At 47.9% G+C, this 15251-nt stretch overlaps 1 protein-coding gene and 2 long non-coding RNA genes across 4 annotated transcripts; 2 read left to right on the plus strand and 1 right to left on the minus strand.

Moving 5' to 3' along the window:
- Positions 1 to 5021: 5021 nt before the first annotated feature.
- LOC121845470 (2-hydroxyacylsphingosine 1-beta-galactosyltransferase-like) lies at positions 5022 to 8722 on the plus strand. Its single transcript, XM_042316918.1, has 3 exons — positions 5022 to 5164; positions 7679 to 7898; positions 8244 to 8722. The coding sequence occupies exons 1-3, from the start codon at positions 5143 to 5145 to the stop codon at positions 8638 to 8640; spliced, it is 639 nt and encodes a 212-aa protein (XP_042172852.1). The 5' UTR covers positions 5022 to 5142; the 3' UTR covers positions 8641 to 8722.
- Positions 8723 to 11716: 2994 nt separating this feature from the next.
- Positions 11717 to 12764, minus strand: LOC121845468. The gene is made up of 3 exons (XR_006082575.1): positions 12624 to 12764; positions 12102 to 12304; positions 11717 to 12065 (listed from the first exon to the last, which is right to left on the minus strand). It is a non-coding gene; the product is annotated as an uncharacterized LOC121845468 (long non-coding RNA).
- A 277-nt stretch (positions 12765 to 13041) lies between these two features.
- LOC121845467 lies at positions 13042 to 13794 on the plus strand. Of its 2 annotated transcripts, none has more exons than XR_006082574.1 (2): positions 13042 to 13077; positions 13282 to 13794. It is a non-coding gene; the product is annotated as an uncharacterized LOC121845467 (long non-coding RNA). The 2 variants fall into 2 exon arrangements; XR_006082573.1 differs by having other exon boundaries at positions 13063 to 13136.
- The last annotated feature ends 1457 nt before the right edge of the window (positions 13795 to 15251 follow it).

Below are 15251 nucleotides of genomic sequence, written 5' to 3' on the forward strand. Positions count from 1 at the left end.
CCCTCTTTGTTTTGTACACTGCTGCTACTCGCTGTATATTATCTATACATAGTCACTTCACCTACATGTACAAATTACCTCTAACCTGTACCCCCGCACACTGACTTGATACCTGTACCTCCTGTATATAGCCTCGTTATTGTTATTTTAGTTGCAAAAATATTTCCTTAGCTATTCTTGAACTGCATTGTTGGTTAAGGGCTTGTAAAGTAAGCATTTCACGGTCAGGTCTATACTTGGGTTGTATTCAACGCATGTGACAAATAAAGTTTGATTTGAATTAATTAATACACCCCTGGTGTTTTGTGATGTCATCAGGAGAGTTTATATTGGAACCCTCAATGGTTCTAAAAACCTGCTGTGTGGTTACTGCCTCCTATATCCGTGTGTGTGTGTGTGTGTGTGTGTGTGTGTGTGTGTGTGTGTGTGTGTGTGTGTGTGTGTGTGTGTGTGTGTGTGTGTGTGTGTGTGTGTGGGTCATCATGTCGTTTTTTAATGAGTGAAGGTGAGAATGATGCAGCAGGGGATTCATTATAGAGAGAAGAGAGAGAGACAGAGAGAGAGAGAGAGAGAGAGAGAGAGAGAGACAGAGAGGAGGGGGAGAGAGAGACAGAGACAGAGAGGAGGGGGAGAGACAGAGAGACAGAGAGAGAGACAGAGAGGAGGGGGAGAGAGAGAGACAGAGAGACAGAGAGAGAGACAGAGAGGAGGGGGAGAGAGCGAGACAGAGAGACAGAGAGACAGAGAGAGAGACAGAGAGGAGGGGGAGAGAGAGAGAGAGTGAGGGAGAAGGAGGGAGGGAGGGGGAGAGAGAGACAGAGAGAGAGGGAGGGGAGAGAGAGAGGGGAGAGAGAGGGAGGGGGAGAGAGAGGGAGGGGGGGAGAGAGAGAGAGAGAGAGAGAGAGAGAGAGAGAGAGAGAGAGAGAGAGAGAGAGAGAGAGACTGAGAGAGAGAGAGAGAGAGAGAGAGAGAGAGAGACTGAGAGAGACAGAGAGACTGAGAGAGAGAGACTGAGAGAGAGAGAGACTGAGAGAGAGACTGAGAGAGAGAGAGAGAGAGAGAGAGACTGAGAGAGAGAGAGACTAAGAGAGAGAGAGAGAGACTGAGAGAGAGACAGAGAGAGAGAAAGAAAGAGGAGGGGGAGGGAGGAACATGAATTGTATCATTGATTGGTTGCCTGGTGAATTGTGGGTTTGTTGTGAGCTGAGGGGGGAAGAAGGAGTGTGGGAGAGGGAGAGAGAGGGAGAGGAGGGGGAGGAGGAGGAAGAGGGAGAGAGAGGGAGATAATGAATGCATGCAAATGTCCCAGTGTGTCTGCAGTGACAGAGGAGTTTCTCACAGTATCTCTCAGCTCTCAGGTCAGAAACACTGACACCATTTAGTCATGTAGCAGAGACTCTTACCCTCTCCAGGAAGTACTTTCCCCCTAGCTACAGATCTAGGATCAGATACTATTACCCCCTAGCTACAGATCTAGGATCAGATACTATTACCCCCTAGCTACAGATCTAGGATCAGATACTATTACCCCCTAGCTACAGATCTAGGATCAGATACTATTACCCCTAGCTACAGATCTAGGATCAGATACTATTACCCCTAGCTACAGATCTAGGATCAGATACTATTACCCCCTAGCTACAGATCTAGGATCAGATACTATTACCCCCTAGCTACAGATCTAGGATCAGAGACTATTACCCCCTAGCTACAGATCTAGGATCAGAGACTATTACCCCCTAGCTACAGATCTAGGATCAGAGACTATTACCCAATCCTGACCTTAATCAGGAGGGACTTCAAATCAAATGTAATATTATTGGGCACATGGTTAGCAGATGTTATTGGTCACATGGTTAGCAGATGTTATTGGTCACATGGTTAGCAGATGTTATTGGTCACATAGTTAGCAGATGTTATTGGTCACATGGTTAGATGTTATTGGTCACATGGTTAGCAGATGTTATTGGTCACATGGTTAGCAGATGTTATTGGTCACATACACATGGTTAGCAGATGTTATTGGTCACATGGTTAGCAGATGTTAATGCTGAGTGTAGTGAAATGCTTGTGCTTCTAGTTCCGACCGTGTAGTAATATCTGACAAGTAATCTAACAATTCCCCAACAACTACCGAATACACGCACATATAAAGGGGTGAATGAGAATATGTACATATAAATAAATATATGGATGAGCGATGACCGAACAGCATGGGCAGGATGCAGTAGATGGTATAATATACAGTATATACATATGATGAGTAACACAATATATGTAAACATTATTAAAGTGACTAGTGATCCATTTATTAAAGTGGCCAATGATTTCAAGTCTGTATGTAGGCAGCAGCCTCTCTGTGTTAGTGGTGGCTGTTTAACAGTCTGATGGCCTTGAGATAGAAGCTGTTTTTCAGTCTCTCGGTCCCAGCTTTGATGCACCTGTACTGACCTCGCCTTCTGGATGACAGCGGGGTGAACAGGCCGTGGCTCAGGTGGTTGTTGTCCTTGATTATCTTTTTGGCCTTCCTGTGACATCGGGTGGTGTAGGTGTCCTGGAGGGTAGGTAGTTTGCCCCCGGTGATGCGTTGTGCAGACCTCACTACCCTCTGGAGAGCCTTAAGGTTGTGGGCGGAGCAGTTGCCGTACCACCCCGACAGGATGCTCTCGATTGTGCATCTGTAAAAGTTTGTGAGGGTTTTAGGTGACAAGCCAAATTTCTTCAGCTTCCTGAGGCTGTTGCGCCTTCTTCACCGCACTGTGTGGACCATTTCAGTTTGTCTGTGATGTGTATGCCGAGGATCTTAAAACTTGCTACCCTCTCCACTGCTGTCCCGTCGATGTGGATAGGAGGGTGTTCCCTCTGCTGTTTCCTGAAGTCCACGATTATCTCCTTTGTTTTGTTGACGTTGAGTGAGAGGTTGTTTTCCTGACACCACACTCCGAGGGCCCTCACCTCCTCCCTGTAGGCCGTCTCGTCGTTGTTGGTGATCAAGCCCACCACTGTAGTGTCGTCCTCAAACTTGATGATTGAGTTGGAGGCGTGCATGGCCACGCAGTCATGGGTGAACAGGGAGTACAGGAGGGGGCTGAGAAAGCACCCTTGTGGGGCCCCAGTGTTGAGGATCAGCGGGGTGGAGATGTTGTTACCTACCTTCACCACCTGGGGGGCGTTCTGTCAGAAAGTCCAGGACCCAGTTGCACAGGGCGGGGTTGAGACCCAGGGCCTCCAGCTTAATGATGAACTTGGAGGGTACTATGGTGTTGAATGCTGAGCTATAGTCAATGAACAGCATTATTACATAGGTATTCCTCTTGTCCAGATGGGATAGGGCAGTGTGGTTGCGATTGCGTCGTCTGTGGACCTATTGAGGCGGTAAGCAAATTGAAGTGGGTCAAGGGTGTCCGGTAAGGTAGAGGTGATATGATCCTTGACTAGTCTCTCAGAGCACTTCATGATGACAGAAGTGAGTGCAACGGGGCGGTAGTCATTTCGTTCAGATACCTTTGCAGCTTCACCCACACACTGGGTTCTAGAACACCGCTGGGTGCTAGAGTCTGTTCTTTCCAACTGCCTTTCAATTCTAGAATGTGGAAAGTGTTCTTGATTGTACTTCTCTGTATTGCACTCCAATTCAAATCTGGACCTGGAAGTTCCACTGCTGTATGTTCATTGTTCCCTCTAATCAGGGCCTGATTTAGACCTGGGACACCAGTCATTGTTCCCCTCTAATCAGGGACTGATTTAGACCTGGGTCACCAGTCACTCTTCCCTCTAATCAGGGACTGATTTAGACCTGGGTCACCAGTAATTGTTCCCCTCTAATCAGGGACTGATTTAGACCTGGGACACCAGTCATTGTTCCCCTCTAATCAGGGCCTGATTTAGACCTGGGACACCAGTCACTCTTCCCTCTAATCAGGGACTGATTTAGACCTGGGACACCAGTCACTCTTCCCTCTAATCAGGGACTGATTTAGACCTGGGACACCAGTCACTCTTCCCTCTAATCAGGGACTGATTTAGACCTGGGACACCAGGTGGGTCATTCCCCTCTAATCAGGGCCTGATTTAGACCTGGGACACCAGTCACTCTTCCCTCTAATCAGGGCCTGATTTAGACCTGGGTCACCAGTCACTCTTCCCTCTAATCAGGGCCTGATTTAGACCTGGGACACCAGGTGGGTCATTGCCCTCTAATCAAGGGCCTGATTTAGACCTGGGACACCAGTCACTCTTCCCTCTAATCAGGGACTGATTTAGACCTGGGACACCAGTCACTCTTCCCTCTAATCAGGGACTGATTTAGACCTGGGACACCAGGTGGGTCATTCCCCTCTAATCAGGGCCTGATTTAGACCTGGGACACCAGTCATTGTTCCCCTCTAATCAGGCCCTGACTTAGACCTGGGTCACCAGGTGGGTGATTCCCCTCTAATCAGGGCCTGATTTAGACCTGGGACACCAGGTGGGTGATTCCCCTCTAATCAGGGACTGATTTAGACCTGGGACACCAGGTGTGTTATCAGGTAGAACACTGAAACCAGCAGTAGGGTAAGAGATCAAACCTGATTTAGACCTGGGTCACCAGGTTGGTCATTCCCCTCTAATCAGGGCCTGCTTTAGACCTGGGACACCAGGTGGGTGATTCCCCTCTAATCAGGGCCTGATTTAGACCTGGGTAACCAGTTATTCTTCCCTCTAATCAGGGCCTGGTTTAGACCTGGGACACCAGGTGGGTGATTCCCCTCTAATCAGGGCCTGATTTAGACCTGGGTAACCAGTCATTCTTCCCCTCTAATCAGGGCCTGATTTAGACCTGGGTCTCCAGGTGGGTGATTCCCCTCTAATCAGGGCCTGATTTAGACCTGGGACACCAGTCATTCTTCCCCTCTAATCAGGGCCTGATTTAGACCTGGGTCACCAGGTTGGTGATTCCCCTCTAATCAGGGCCTGATTTAGACCTGGGTCAGGTACAACAGTGAAACCAGCAGTAGGGTAAGAGATCAAACCGCATGGCATCACTCTAACCATCTACCTCTCTGTCTGTCTGTCCTGTTTTTCTGTCCTTCCCTGTCTGACTGTAGGTTCTCGGGGGTTCCGCCCAGTAACCTAGGCAACAATACCAAGTTGGTGGATTGGATGCCTCAAAATGACCTGTTGGGTAAGAACCACTTCTCTACTTCATGTACTCTCTCTTCCTTCCCTCCCTCCTCCCTCTCTGTCTGTTAGGGTGAGGAGGGGAGAGGGGAGGGAGAGGAGGAGGGAGAGGAGGGGGAGAGGAGAGGAGAGGAGAGGAGAGGAGAGAGGAGGGGGAGGGGGGAGAGGAGAGGAGAATGACCCTGAGCTGAGAAATACATAACTCATTATATCATTAACAGTCAATGATTCACACACACACACACACACACACACACACACACACACACACACACACACACACACACACACACACACACACACACACACACACACACACACACACACACACTATTTCTCTCTGGGTGTGTTGCTGACCTGTACCTCTGAGGGCTGTGAGGTATAACTGCTAAGTAGCTCCTCTCAGTCACACCTTGTTACCACTCAGGGTCCTCTAGGACAACACTGTTAGGACCAGGGTCCTCTAGGACAACACTGTTAGGACCAGGGTCCTCTAGGACAACACTGTTAGGACCAGGGTCCTCTAGGACAACACTGTTAGGACCAGGGTCCTCTAGGACAACACTGTTAGGACCAGGGTCCTCTAGGACAACACTGTTAGGACCAGGGTCCTCTAGGACAACACTGTTAGGACCAGGGTCCTCTAGGACAACACCATTAGGACCAGGGTCCTGTAAGACAACACCATTAGGACCAGGGTCCTATAAGACAACACTGTTAGGACCAGGGTCCTCTAGGACAACACTGTTAGGACCAGGGTCCTCTAGGACAACACCATTAGGACCAGGGTCCTGTAAGACAACACCATTAGGACCAGGGTCCTGTAAGACAACACCATTAGGACCAGGGTCCTATAAGACAACACTGTTAGGACCAGGGTCCTCTAGGACAACACTGTTAGGACCAGGGTCCTCTAGGACAACACTGTTAGGACCAGGGTCCTATAAGACAACACCATTAGGACCAGGGTCCTATAAGACAACACTGTTAGGACCCTGGTCCTCTAGGACAACACCATTAGGACCAGGGTCCTCTAGGACAACACTGTTAGGACCAGGGTCCTATAAGACAACACTGTTAGGACCAGGGTCCTGTAAGACAACACCATTAGGACCAGGGTCCTGTAAGACAACACCATTAGGACCAGGGTCCTATAAGACAACACTGTTAGGACCAGGGTCCTGTAAGACAACACTGTTAGGACCAGGGTCCTGTAAGACAACACTGTTAGGACCAGGGACCTATAAGACAACACCATTAGGACCAGGGTCCTATAAGACAACACTGTTAGGACCAGGGTCCTATAGGACAACACTGTTAGGACCAGGGCCCTATAAGACAACACCATTAGGACCAGGGTCCTATAGGACAACACTTTTAGGATCAGGGACCTATAGGACTACACCATTAGGACCAGGGACCTATAAGAGAACACTGTTAGGACCAGGGACCTATTGGACAACACTGTTAGGACCAGGGTCCTATAGGACAACACTTTTAGGACCAGGATCCATATCACAACACTGTTAGGACCAGGGTCCTATAAGACAACACTGTTAGGACCAGGGACCTATTGGACAACACTGTTAGGACCAGGGTCCTATAGGACAACACTGTTAGGACCAGGGTCCTATAGGACAACACTGTTAGGACCAGGGTCCTCTAGGACAACACTGTTAGGACCAGGGTCCTTTAGGACAACACTGTTAGGACCAGGGTCCTATAGGACAACACTGTTAGGACCAGGGTCCTCTAGGACAACACTGTTAGGACCAGGGTCCTTTAGGACAACACCATTAGGACCAGGGTCCTATAGGACAACACTTTTAGGACCAGGGTCCATATCACAATACTGTTTCTCCCTCTAGCTGGAACAATAGTCTGCAACACAGGCATGTTTAGTTCACGACCAACAACACACACCCTAACCCCTCCTCCCTCTCTCCTCCATCTGTCCTCTCTCTCATCCTTGTCTCTCTCTCTCCTCACTCTCCCTCTCTCTCCTCCCTCTCTCCTTTCTCCCTCATCTCTCCTCTCTTTCTCACTCTCTCTCTGTTCTCCCTCTCTCCTCTCTATATCTCTCTACTCCCTCTACTCCCTCTCTCCTTCCTCTCTCTCTCATCCTCTCTCTCTTTCATCCTTGTCTCTTCTCTCTCCTTCCTGTCTCTCTCTCTCCTCTCTCTCTCTCATCCTTGTCTCTCATCTCTCCTCTCTCTCTCTCTCCTCTCTCATCCTTGTCTCTTCTCTCTCCTCTCTCTCTCTCCTCCCTCTCTCCCTCTCATCATTGTCTCTTCTCTCTCCTCCCTCTCTCATCCTTGTCTCTTTCTCTCTCATCCTCTCTCTCTCTCTCTCTCATCCTCTCTCTCTCTCTTTCATCCTTGTCTCTTCTCTCTCCTTCCTGTCTCTCTCTCTCCTCTCTCTCTCTCTCTCTCTCATCCTTGTCTCTTTCTCTCTCCTCCCTCTCTCTGTCTCTCTCTCTCTCCTCCCTCTCTCTTCTCTCTCCTTCTTGTCTCTCCAGGCCATGCCAGAACAGTAGCGTTCCTGTCCCACGGTGGTCTGAACAGTATCTATGAAGCGATGTACCACGGTGTCCCTGTAGTGGGACTACCTCTGTTTGGGGACCACTACGACACTATGACCCGGGTGGAGGCTAAAGGGATGGGCATCATGGTTCACTGGAAGAGTATGACAGAGGAGGAGCTGTACCAGGCACTGGCCACTGTTATCAACAATAACAAGTACATGAACACACACACACACACACACACACACACACACACACCCACACACACACACACACACACACACACACACACACACACACACACACACACACACACACACACACACACACACACACACACACACAATGTAGTAGTGTGGGTGACATGTAGAAGCTCACTGCTGCCATCTGGTGTCTCTGTGTGGTACTGCACCACACTCAGTTCAGTTCTGGCTCACTCCTGCCATCTGGTGTCTCAGTGTGGTACTGCACCACACTCACTGCACTGAATGCAATTTACATTACATGTAAAATTTACAATTTACATGTGTGTGTGTGTGTGTGTGTGTGTGTGTTCTAGGTATCGTCAGCGTGCCCAGGTGCTCTCTTCCATCCATAAGGACCAACCAGGTCACCCGGTAACAAGAGCTGTCTATTGGATAAACTACATCCTCCGTCACCATGGCGCCAACCACTTACGATCCTCTGTCTACACTGTCCCCACCTACCAGTACTTCCTATTGGACGTTGTGCTGGTCGTAGGGGCGGGGCTGGCCCTGATTGGCTACCTGTTTTACCGGATAGCAGGGCTACTAAGGTCAAAGGTTAAGGTTCAGGAGCGGGGGGAGGGGGTTACCCACGGCCTCGGTGACGGCGACGACAAGGCAAACGGACATTGCCATAGCAACGGAGCGGTCTCTAATGGGAAGCACAAACGTAACGGAGCGCCGGTGAAGAACGACAAGAAAATGAAGTAAAGGGGCGGAGACTCTGTTCTGGGGTCAGAGGTCGGAGAGGAAGCTGATTCTGGAAGGGAACCACCAAGGAGCTGGAAAGTCCCAAAGTCCCCCCTGGGAGACTCTCCCTCCTCTCTTTCTTCCTCTCTGTCTCCCCTCCTTCTTCTCCTCCCCCTCTCTCCCCTCCTTCCTCTCCTCCCCTCTCTCCCTCCTCTCTTTCTTCCTCTCTGTCTCCCATCCTTCCTCTCCTCCCCCTCTCTCCCCCTCCTTCCTCTCCTCCCCTCTCTCCCTCCTCTCTTTCTTCCTCTCTGTCTCCCCTCCTTCCTCTCCTCCCCTCTCTCACCCCCCTCCCTCCTCTCCTCTCTCGTCTCATCTCTGGAATGGAAGGATGAAGAAGAGTGTCTCTGAACAACACCAACGATGTTAAACTATGTGTTTTTGAAGGAGTTTTTGAAGGAGAATCGCTGCTCACCAAGCGACTGTGGATAAACATGTATTTATTATGTATAACAACAACACGCTAAGCCATTCTTTAATCAGTTTATAATTTTATTTATTTAATTTCACTCATGAATCAGTTAAACTGCAGTGTACAGTACATCCTCACAGGGTTGGAATGATACCAGATGTTACGTTGGTAAGATATATAATTAGATATAATATCTGTCTCTCTGTCTGTCTGCTTCCCTCATTCCCTCTATACTGTCCCTAATGGCCCCAAACCCTCATTCCCTCTAGACCAGGGGTGTCAAACTCAAATACCCAGTGGGCCAAAATGTAAAACCTGAACAAAGTCACGGGCCAACATTGAACAAATTAACCTTTTAATATGGACCCAAACAAGTTTTGCTTTAACATTGAATATGGAACAAGCATCGCTTATTACCATACAATATATAATTTAATATTGGAGACATGCAAAATCGAATTTCAAATGAAAAAACACATCAATGGCATTCATTTATTAAATAAATAAAATTTAAATAAAAATTGTATGCCTCTTTTCTATTTGCAGCCTTCTGATTTAAATACCAAAATAAACTTTTTCCACTGGCTAATAATTTTACAAATAAAATGATAATAAATCAATCAACCATTCAAGCCTAGCAAGAAAAAGTGCATAAAGAAAACGTTAATTATTGCACACTGGTCTAATCTGATGTGCCCAAGCCAGATACCTGGCATCTCTTCTTGGATGCTAGTTCATCAATGTCTGGGCTCAAGCTCTGAGCTGAAGAAATCCTCAGTATCGAGCGAAGATGTTCATCAGTCAGACGTCTCCTGTGAGTTGTTTTGGTCATCTTCATCGAGGAGAAAAGTTGCTCGCATAGATAAGTGCTGCCGAACATGGAGAGCATCTGAGCAGCTTGGGTGCGGAGCTGAGGCATTGTGTCAGGGATGAACCGTGGAAACTGTGCGGCGCCCACAGCATCATACTTTGACTTCAGCGTGTCGTTGCACTGGAGTTCAATCAGCTCCATTTGGATGTTGGTTGGTGCATTTTCCACATCAACTGCGAAGGGATTACTAAGCAGTTCAAACTTGCATTTCTGGGCATCGAAGTCGGCAAATCGCCGGCTAAACTCAGCGGCGAGAACACTGAGTTTTTCAGCAAACTGTGCGCATGGGAACACGGCGGTAGAGATCTGCGCTTTTATGGATTGGCAGCAGGGAAAATGGCAAGGGTTTCCTTGCAGCATCTGATTCTCCCACAGGCACAGTTTAGTTTTGAAGGCCCTCACTGCAGCGTACATGTCTGTGATGATGCGCCCCCCGCCCCTGAAGCTGCAGGTTCAGCGCATCGAGATGGCTCGAGATGTCACAGAGAAAGGCCAGCTCACACAGGAACTTTTGCTCCCGGAGCTCTGCTGTATCCTTCCCTTTGGTTTCCAGGAATTGACATATTTCCTCACGCAGCTCGAAACATCTGTTCAGTACTTTTCCTCTGCTTAGCCATCTCACCTCTGTGTGATACGGCACGTCTGCGTATTCCGAACCACACTCCTCCAGAAAAGATTTAAACTGGCGGTGATTTAGACCTTTGGCTCTTATAAAGTTAACTACCTGTGTTACTGTGGTCATAACATGTTCCATCTTTAGGGCTTTGGCACACAGTGCTTCCTGATGTATGATGCAGTGGTAAACAGTTAGCTCACCTGCACAGTTCTCTTCCCGCATCTTCTCCCGAACCATGCCCACCAGTCCACTCTTTTTACCGCACATCGCTGGCGCACCATCTGTCGTTAATCCAACGAGTTTATCCCACGGCAGCTTTATTTCAGTTACACATTTGGAAACCTCCTCAAAGATTTCCTTTCCTGTGGTTGTGCCATGCATTGATTTGAATCCTAATAGCTCCTCCGTAACACACAGATTTGAGTCCACTCCACGGATGAAGACTGACAGCTGAGCAGTATCAGATGCGTCGCAGCTCTCATCCACAGCGAGGGAGAACGCAACAAAATCTTTTCCCTTTTCCATCAGCTGGTCATACAGATTGGTGGCAAGATCACATGTGCGATCAGCTACTGTGTTCCTGCTCAGGCTCACGTTTGAAAATGCTTGTTTTTTCTCTGGGCATACGAGGTCACAAACCTTCATCATGCACTTTTTCATGAACTCTCCCTCATTAAAGGGCCGGGCTGATTTTGCGATCTCTGCTGCCACTATATAACTAGCCTTTACAGCAGCCTCGCTTTGTGATGTGGCTTTTTTAAACATATTCTGTTGTGAAACCAAACTTCTTTTCATCTCCTCTACTTTCTGGCTCCTTTGAGTCATGTCCAGGTCCTTGTATTTGTCATGGTGTTTCGTTTCATAGTGTCGTCTAATGTTGTACTCCTTACTTACAGCCACGTTGACTCCACAAACAAGACAAACAGGTTTGTCTTTTACATATGTAAACAGATATTCTGCCTCCCACTTGTCCAGAAAGCTCCTGTTTTCTGCCTTTCTTTCGCCATTTTTGGGAAGGGTTAGCTCGCTGACAGTTGTAGCGTCTATGTTGCTATGACTACTGTCACAGAGGAGAGAGCGTTTCTGGGTCCTGTCCTGATTGGCGCGCGAAAACAGCAGAGCATTATGGGATTCGTAGTATTAGTGGTGAATGCGCTGTATAATACCGGCGGGCCAGCTCTAGTAGTAATTTGGTATTGTCTCGCGGGCCAAATATAATTACCCCGGGCCAAATTTGGCCCACGGGCCAGAGTTTGACACCCATGCTCTAGACTGTCTGTAATGGCCCCAAACCCTCATTCCCTCTATACTGTCCCTAATGGCCCCCTATTCCTTCCCTCATTCCCTCTATACTGTCCCTAATGGCCCCACACCCTCATTCCCTCTATACTGTCCCTAATTGCCCCAAACCCTCATTCCCTCTATACTGTCCCTAATGGCCCCAAACCCTCATTCCCTCTATACTGTCCCTAATGGCCCCTTATTCCTTCCTCATTCCCTCTATACTGTCCCTAATGGCCCCAAACCCTCATTCCCTCTATACTGTCCCTAATGGCCCCCTATTCCTTCCCTCATTCCCTCTACACTGTCCCTAATGGGCCCAAACCCTCATTCCCTCTACACTGTCCCTAATGGCCCCAAACCCTCATTCCCTCTATACTGTCCCTAATGGCCCCCTATTCCTTCCGTCATTCCCTCTATACTGTCCCTAATGGCCCCTTATTCCTTCCTCATTCCCTCTACACTGTCCCTAATGGCCCCAAACCCTCATTCCCTCTATACTGTCCCTAATGGCCCCAAACCCTCATTCCTCTATACTGTCCCTCATGGCCCCTTATTCCTTCCCTCATTCCCTCTATACTGTCCCTAATTGCCCCTTATTCCTTCCCTCATTCCCTCTATACTGTCCCTAATGGCCCCAAACCCTCATTCCCTCTATACTGTCCCTAATGGCCCCCTATTCCTTCCCTCATTCCCTCTATACTGTCCCTAATGGCCCCCTATTCCTTCCCTCATTCCCTCTACACTGTCCCTAATGGGCCCCAAACCCTCATTCCCTCTACACTGTCCCTAATGGCCCCAAACCCTCATTCCCTCTATACTGTCCCTAATGGCCCCCTATTCCTTCCCTCATTCCCTCTACACTGTCCCTAATGGGCCCAAACCCTCATTCCCTCTACACTGTCCCTAATGGCCCCAAACCCTCATTCCCTCTATACTGTCCCTAATGGCCCCCTATTCCTTCCCTCATTCCCTCTATACTGTCCCTAATGGCCCCTTATTCCTTCCCTCATTCCCTCTACACTGTTCCTAATGGCCCCAAACCCTCATTCCCTCTATACTGTCCCTAATGGCTCCAAACCCTCATTCCATCTAGACTGCCCCTAATGGCCCCAAACCTTCATTCCATCTAGACTGTCCCTCATGGCCCCATATTCCTCCCCTCAGTCCCTTTAGACTGTCCCTAATATTTTAACATGGGGAATAGGGGCCATTAGAGAGGTAGATCTATATTTTAACATAGGGAATAGGGGCCATTAGAGATAGGGGCCATTAGAGAGGTAGATCTATATTTTAACATTGGGAATAGGGGCCATTAGAGAGGCAGATCTATATTTTAACATGGTGAATAGGGGCCATTAGAGATAGGGGCCATTAGAGAGGCAAATCTATATTTTAACATGGGGAATAGGGGCCATTAGAGAGGCAGATCTATATTTTAACATAGGAAATAGGGGCCATTAGAGAGGCAGATCTATATTTTATCATAGTGAATAGGGGCCATTAGAGATAGGGGCCATTAGAGAGGCAGATCTATATTTTAACATGGGGAATAGGGGCCATTAAAGAGGCAGATCTATGTTTTAACATAGGAAATAGGGGCCATTAGAGAGGCAGATCTATATTTTAACATGGGGAATAGGGGCCATTAGAGATAGGGGCCATTAGAGAGGCAGATCTATATTTAACATAGGGAATAGGGGCCATTAGAGAGGCAGATCTATATTTTAACATAGGGAATAGGGGCCATTAGAGATAGGGGCCATTAGAGAGGCAGATCTATATTTAACATAGGGAATAGGGGCCATTAGAGAGGCAGATCTATATTTAACATAGGGAATAGGGGCCATTAGAGATAGGGGCCATTAGAGAGGCAGATCTATATTTAACATAGGGAATAGGGGCCATTAGAGAGGCAGATCTATATTTTAACATAGGGAATAGGGGCCATTAGAGAGGCAGATCTATATTTAACATTGGGAATAGGGGCCATTAGAGAGGCAGATCTATATTTAACATTGGGAATAGGGGCCATTAGAGATAGGGGCATTGGGAATAGGGGCCATTAGAGAGGCAGATCTATATTTAACATAGTGAATTTAATATTTAACATAGGGAATAGGGGCCATTAGAGAGGCAGATCTATATTTAACATAGGGAATAGGGGCCATTAGAGATAGGGGCCATTAGAGATAGGGGCCATTAGAGATAGGGGCCATTAGAGAGGCAGATCTATGTTTTAACATTGGGAATAGGGGCTATTAGAGAGGCAGATCTATATTTTAACATAGTGAATAGGGGCCATTAGAGAGGCAGATCTATATTTTAACATAGGGAATAGGGGCCATTAGAGAGGCAGATCTATATTTTGACATAGGGAATAGGGGCCATTAGAGATAGGGGCCATTAGAGAGGAAGATCTATATTTTAACATAAGGAATAGGGGCCATTAGAGATAGGGGCCATTAGAGAGGCTGATCTATATTTTAATATAGGGAATAGGGGCCATTAGAGATAGGGGCCATTAGAGAGGCAGATCTATATTTAACATAGGGAATAGGGGCCATTAGAGAGGCAGATCTATATTTTAACATAGGGAATAGGGGCCATTATATTTTAATAACAGTAGGTGATTGGTTGAAGCAGTCCACAGCAACCTGTTCGGTTGTTGTCATAGTAACCAGCGACTATTTTGACGACTGTATTCTGAGGGTTTGACGACCTGTTAGAGACTGTTTACCAAGTTGTTGGTTCACACCAGGTCACACACCGACAAAATAGATCACACTGGATCAAACTAGATTGTACTGGACCATACCGGATCACACCAGATCATACCGGATCATTCCGGTCGTACTGGATCACACCGGATCGTACCGGATCACACCAGATCATACCGGATCACACCAGATCATACCGGATCACACCGTATCATACCAGATCACACCGGATCATACTGGATCATACCGGATCACACCGGATCACACCGTATCATACCAGATCACACCAGATCATACCGGATCACACCGTATCATACCGGATCACACCGGATCATACCGGATCACACCGGATCATACCGGATCATACGGATCACACCGGATCATACCGGATCATACCGGATCACACGGATCATACGGATACTGGATCATACCGGATCACACCGGATCATACTGGATCACACCGGATCACACCGGATCACACTGGATCATACCGGGATCATACCGGATTACACCGGATCACACCGGATCATACTGGATCACACCGGATCATACCGGATCACACCGGATCACACCGGATCATACCGGATTACACCGGATCATTCCGGTCATACTGGATCACACCGGATCGTACCGGGTCACACCGGATCATTCCGGTCATACCGGATCATACTGGGT

The sequence above is a fragment of the Oncorhynchus tshawytscha genome, unplaced genomic scaffold (genome assembly GCF_018296145.1).
Source record: "Oncorhynchus tshawytscha isolate Ot180627B unplaced genomic scaffold, Otsh_v2.0 Un_scaffold_1176_pilon_pilon, whole genome shotgun sequence".
NCBI lineage: Eukaryota > Metazoa > Chordata > Actinopteri > Salmoniformes > Salmonidae > Oncorhynchus > Oncorhynchus tshawytscha.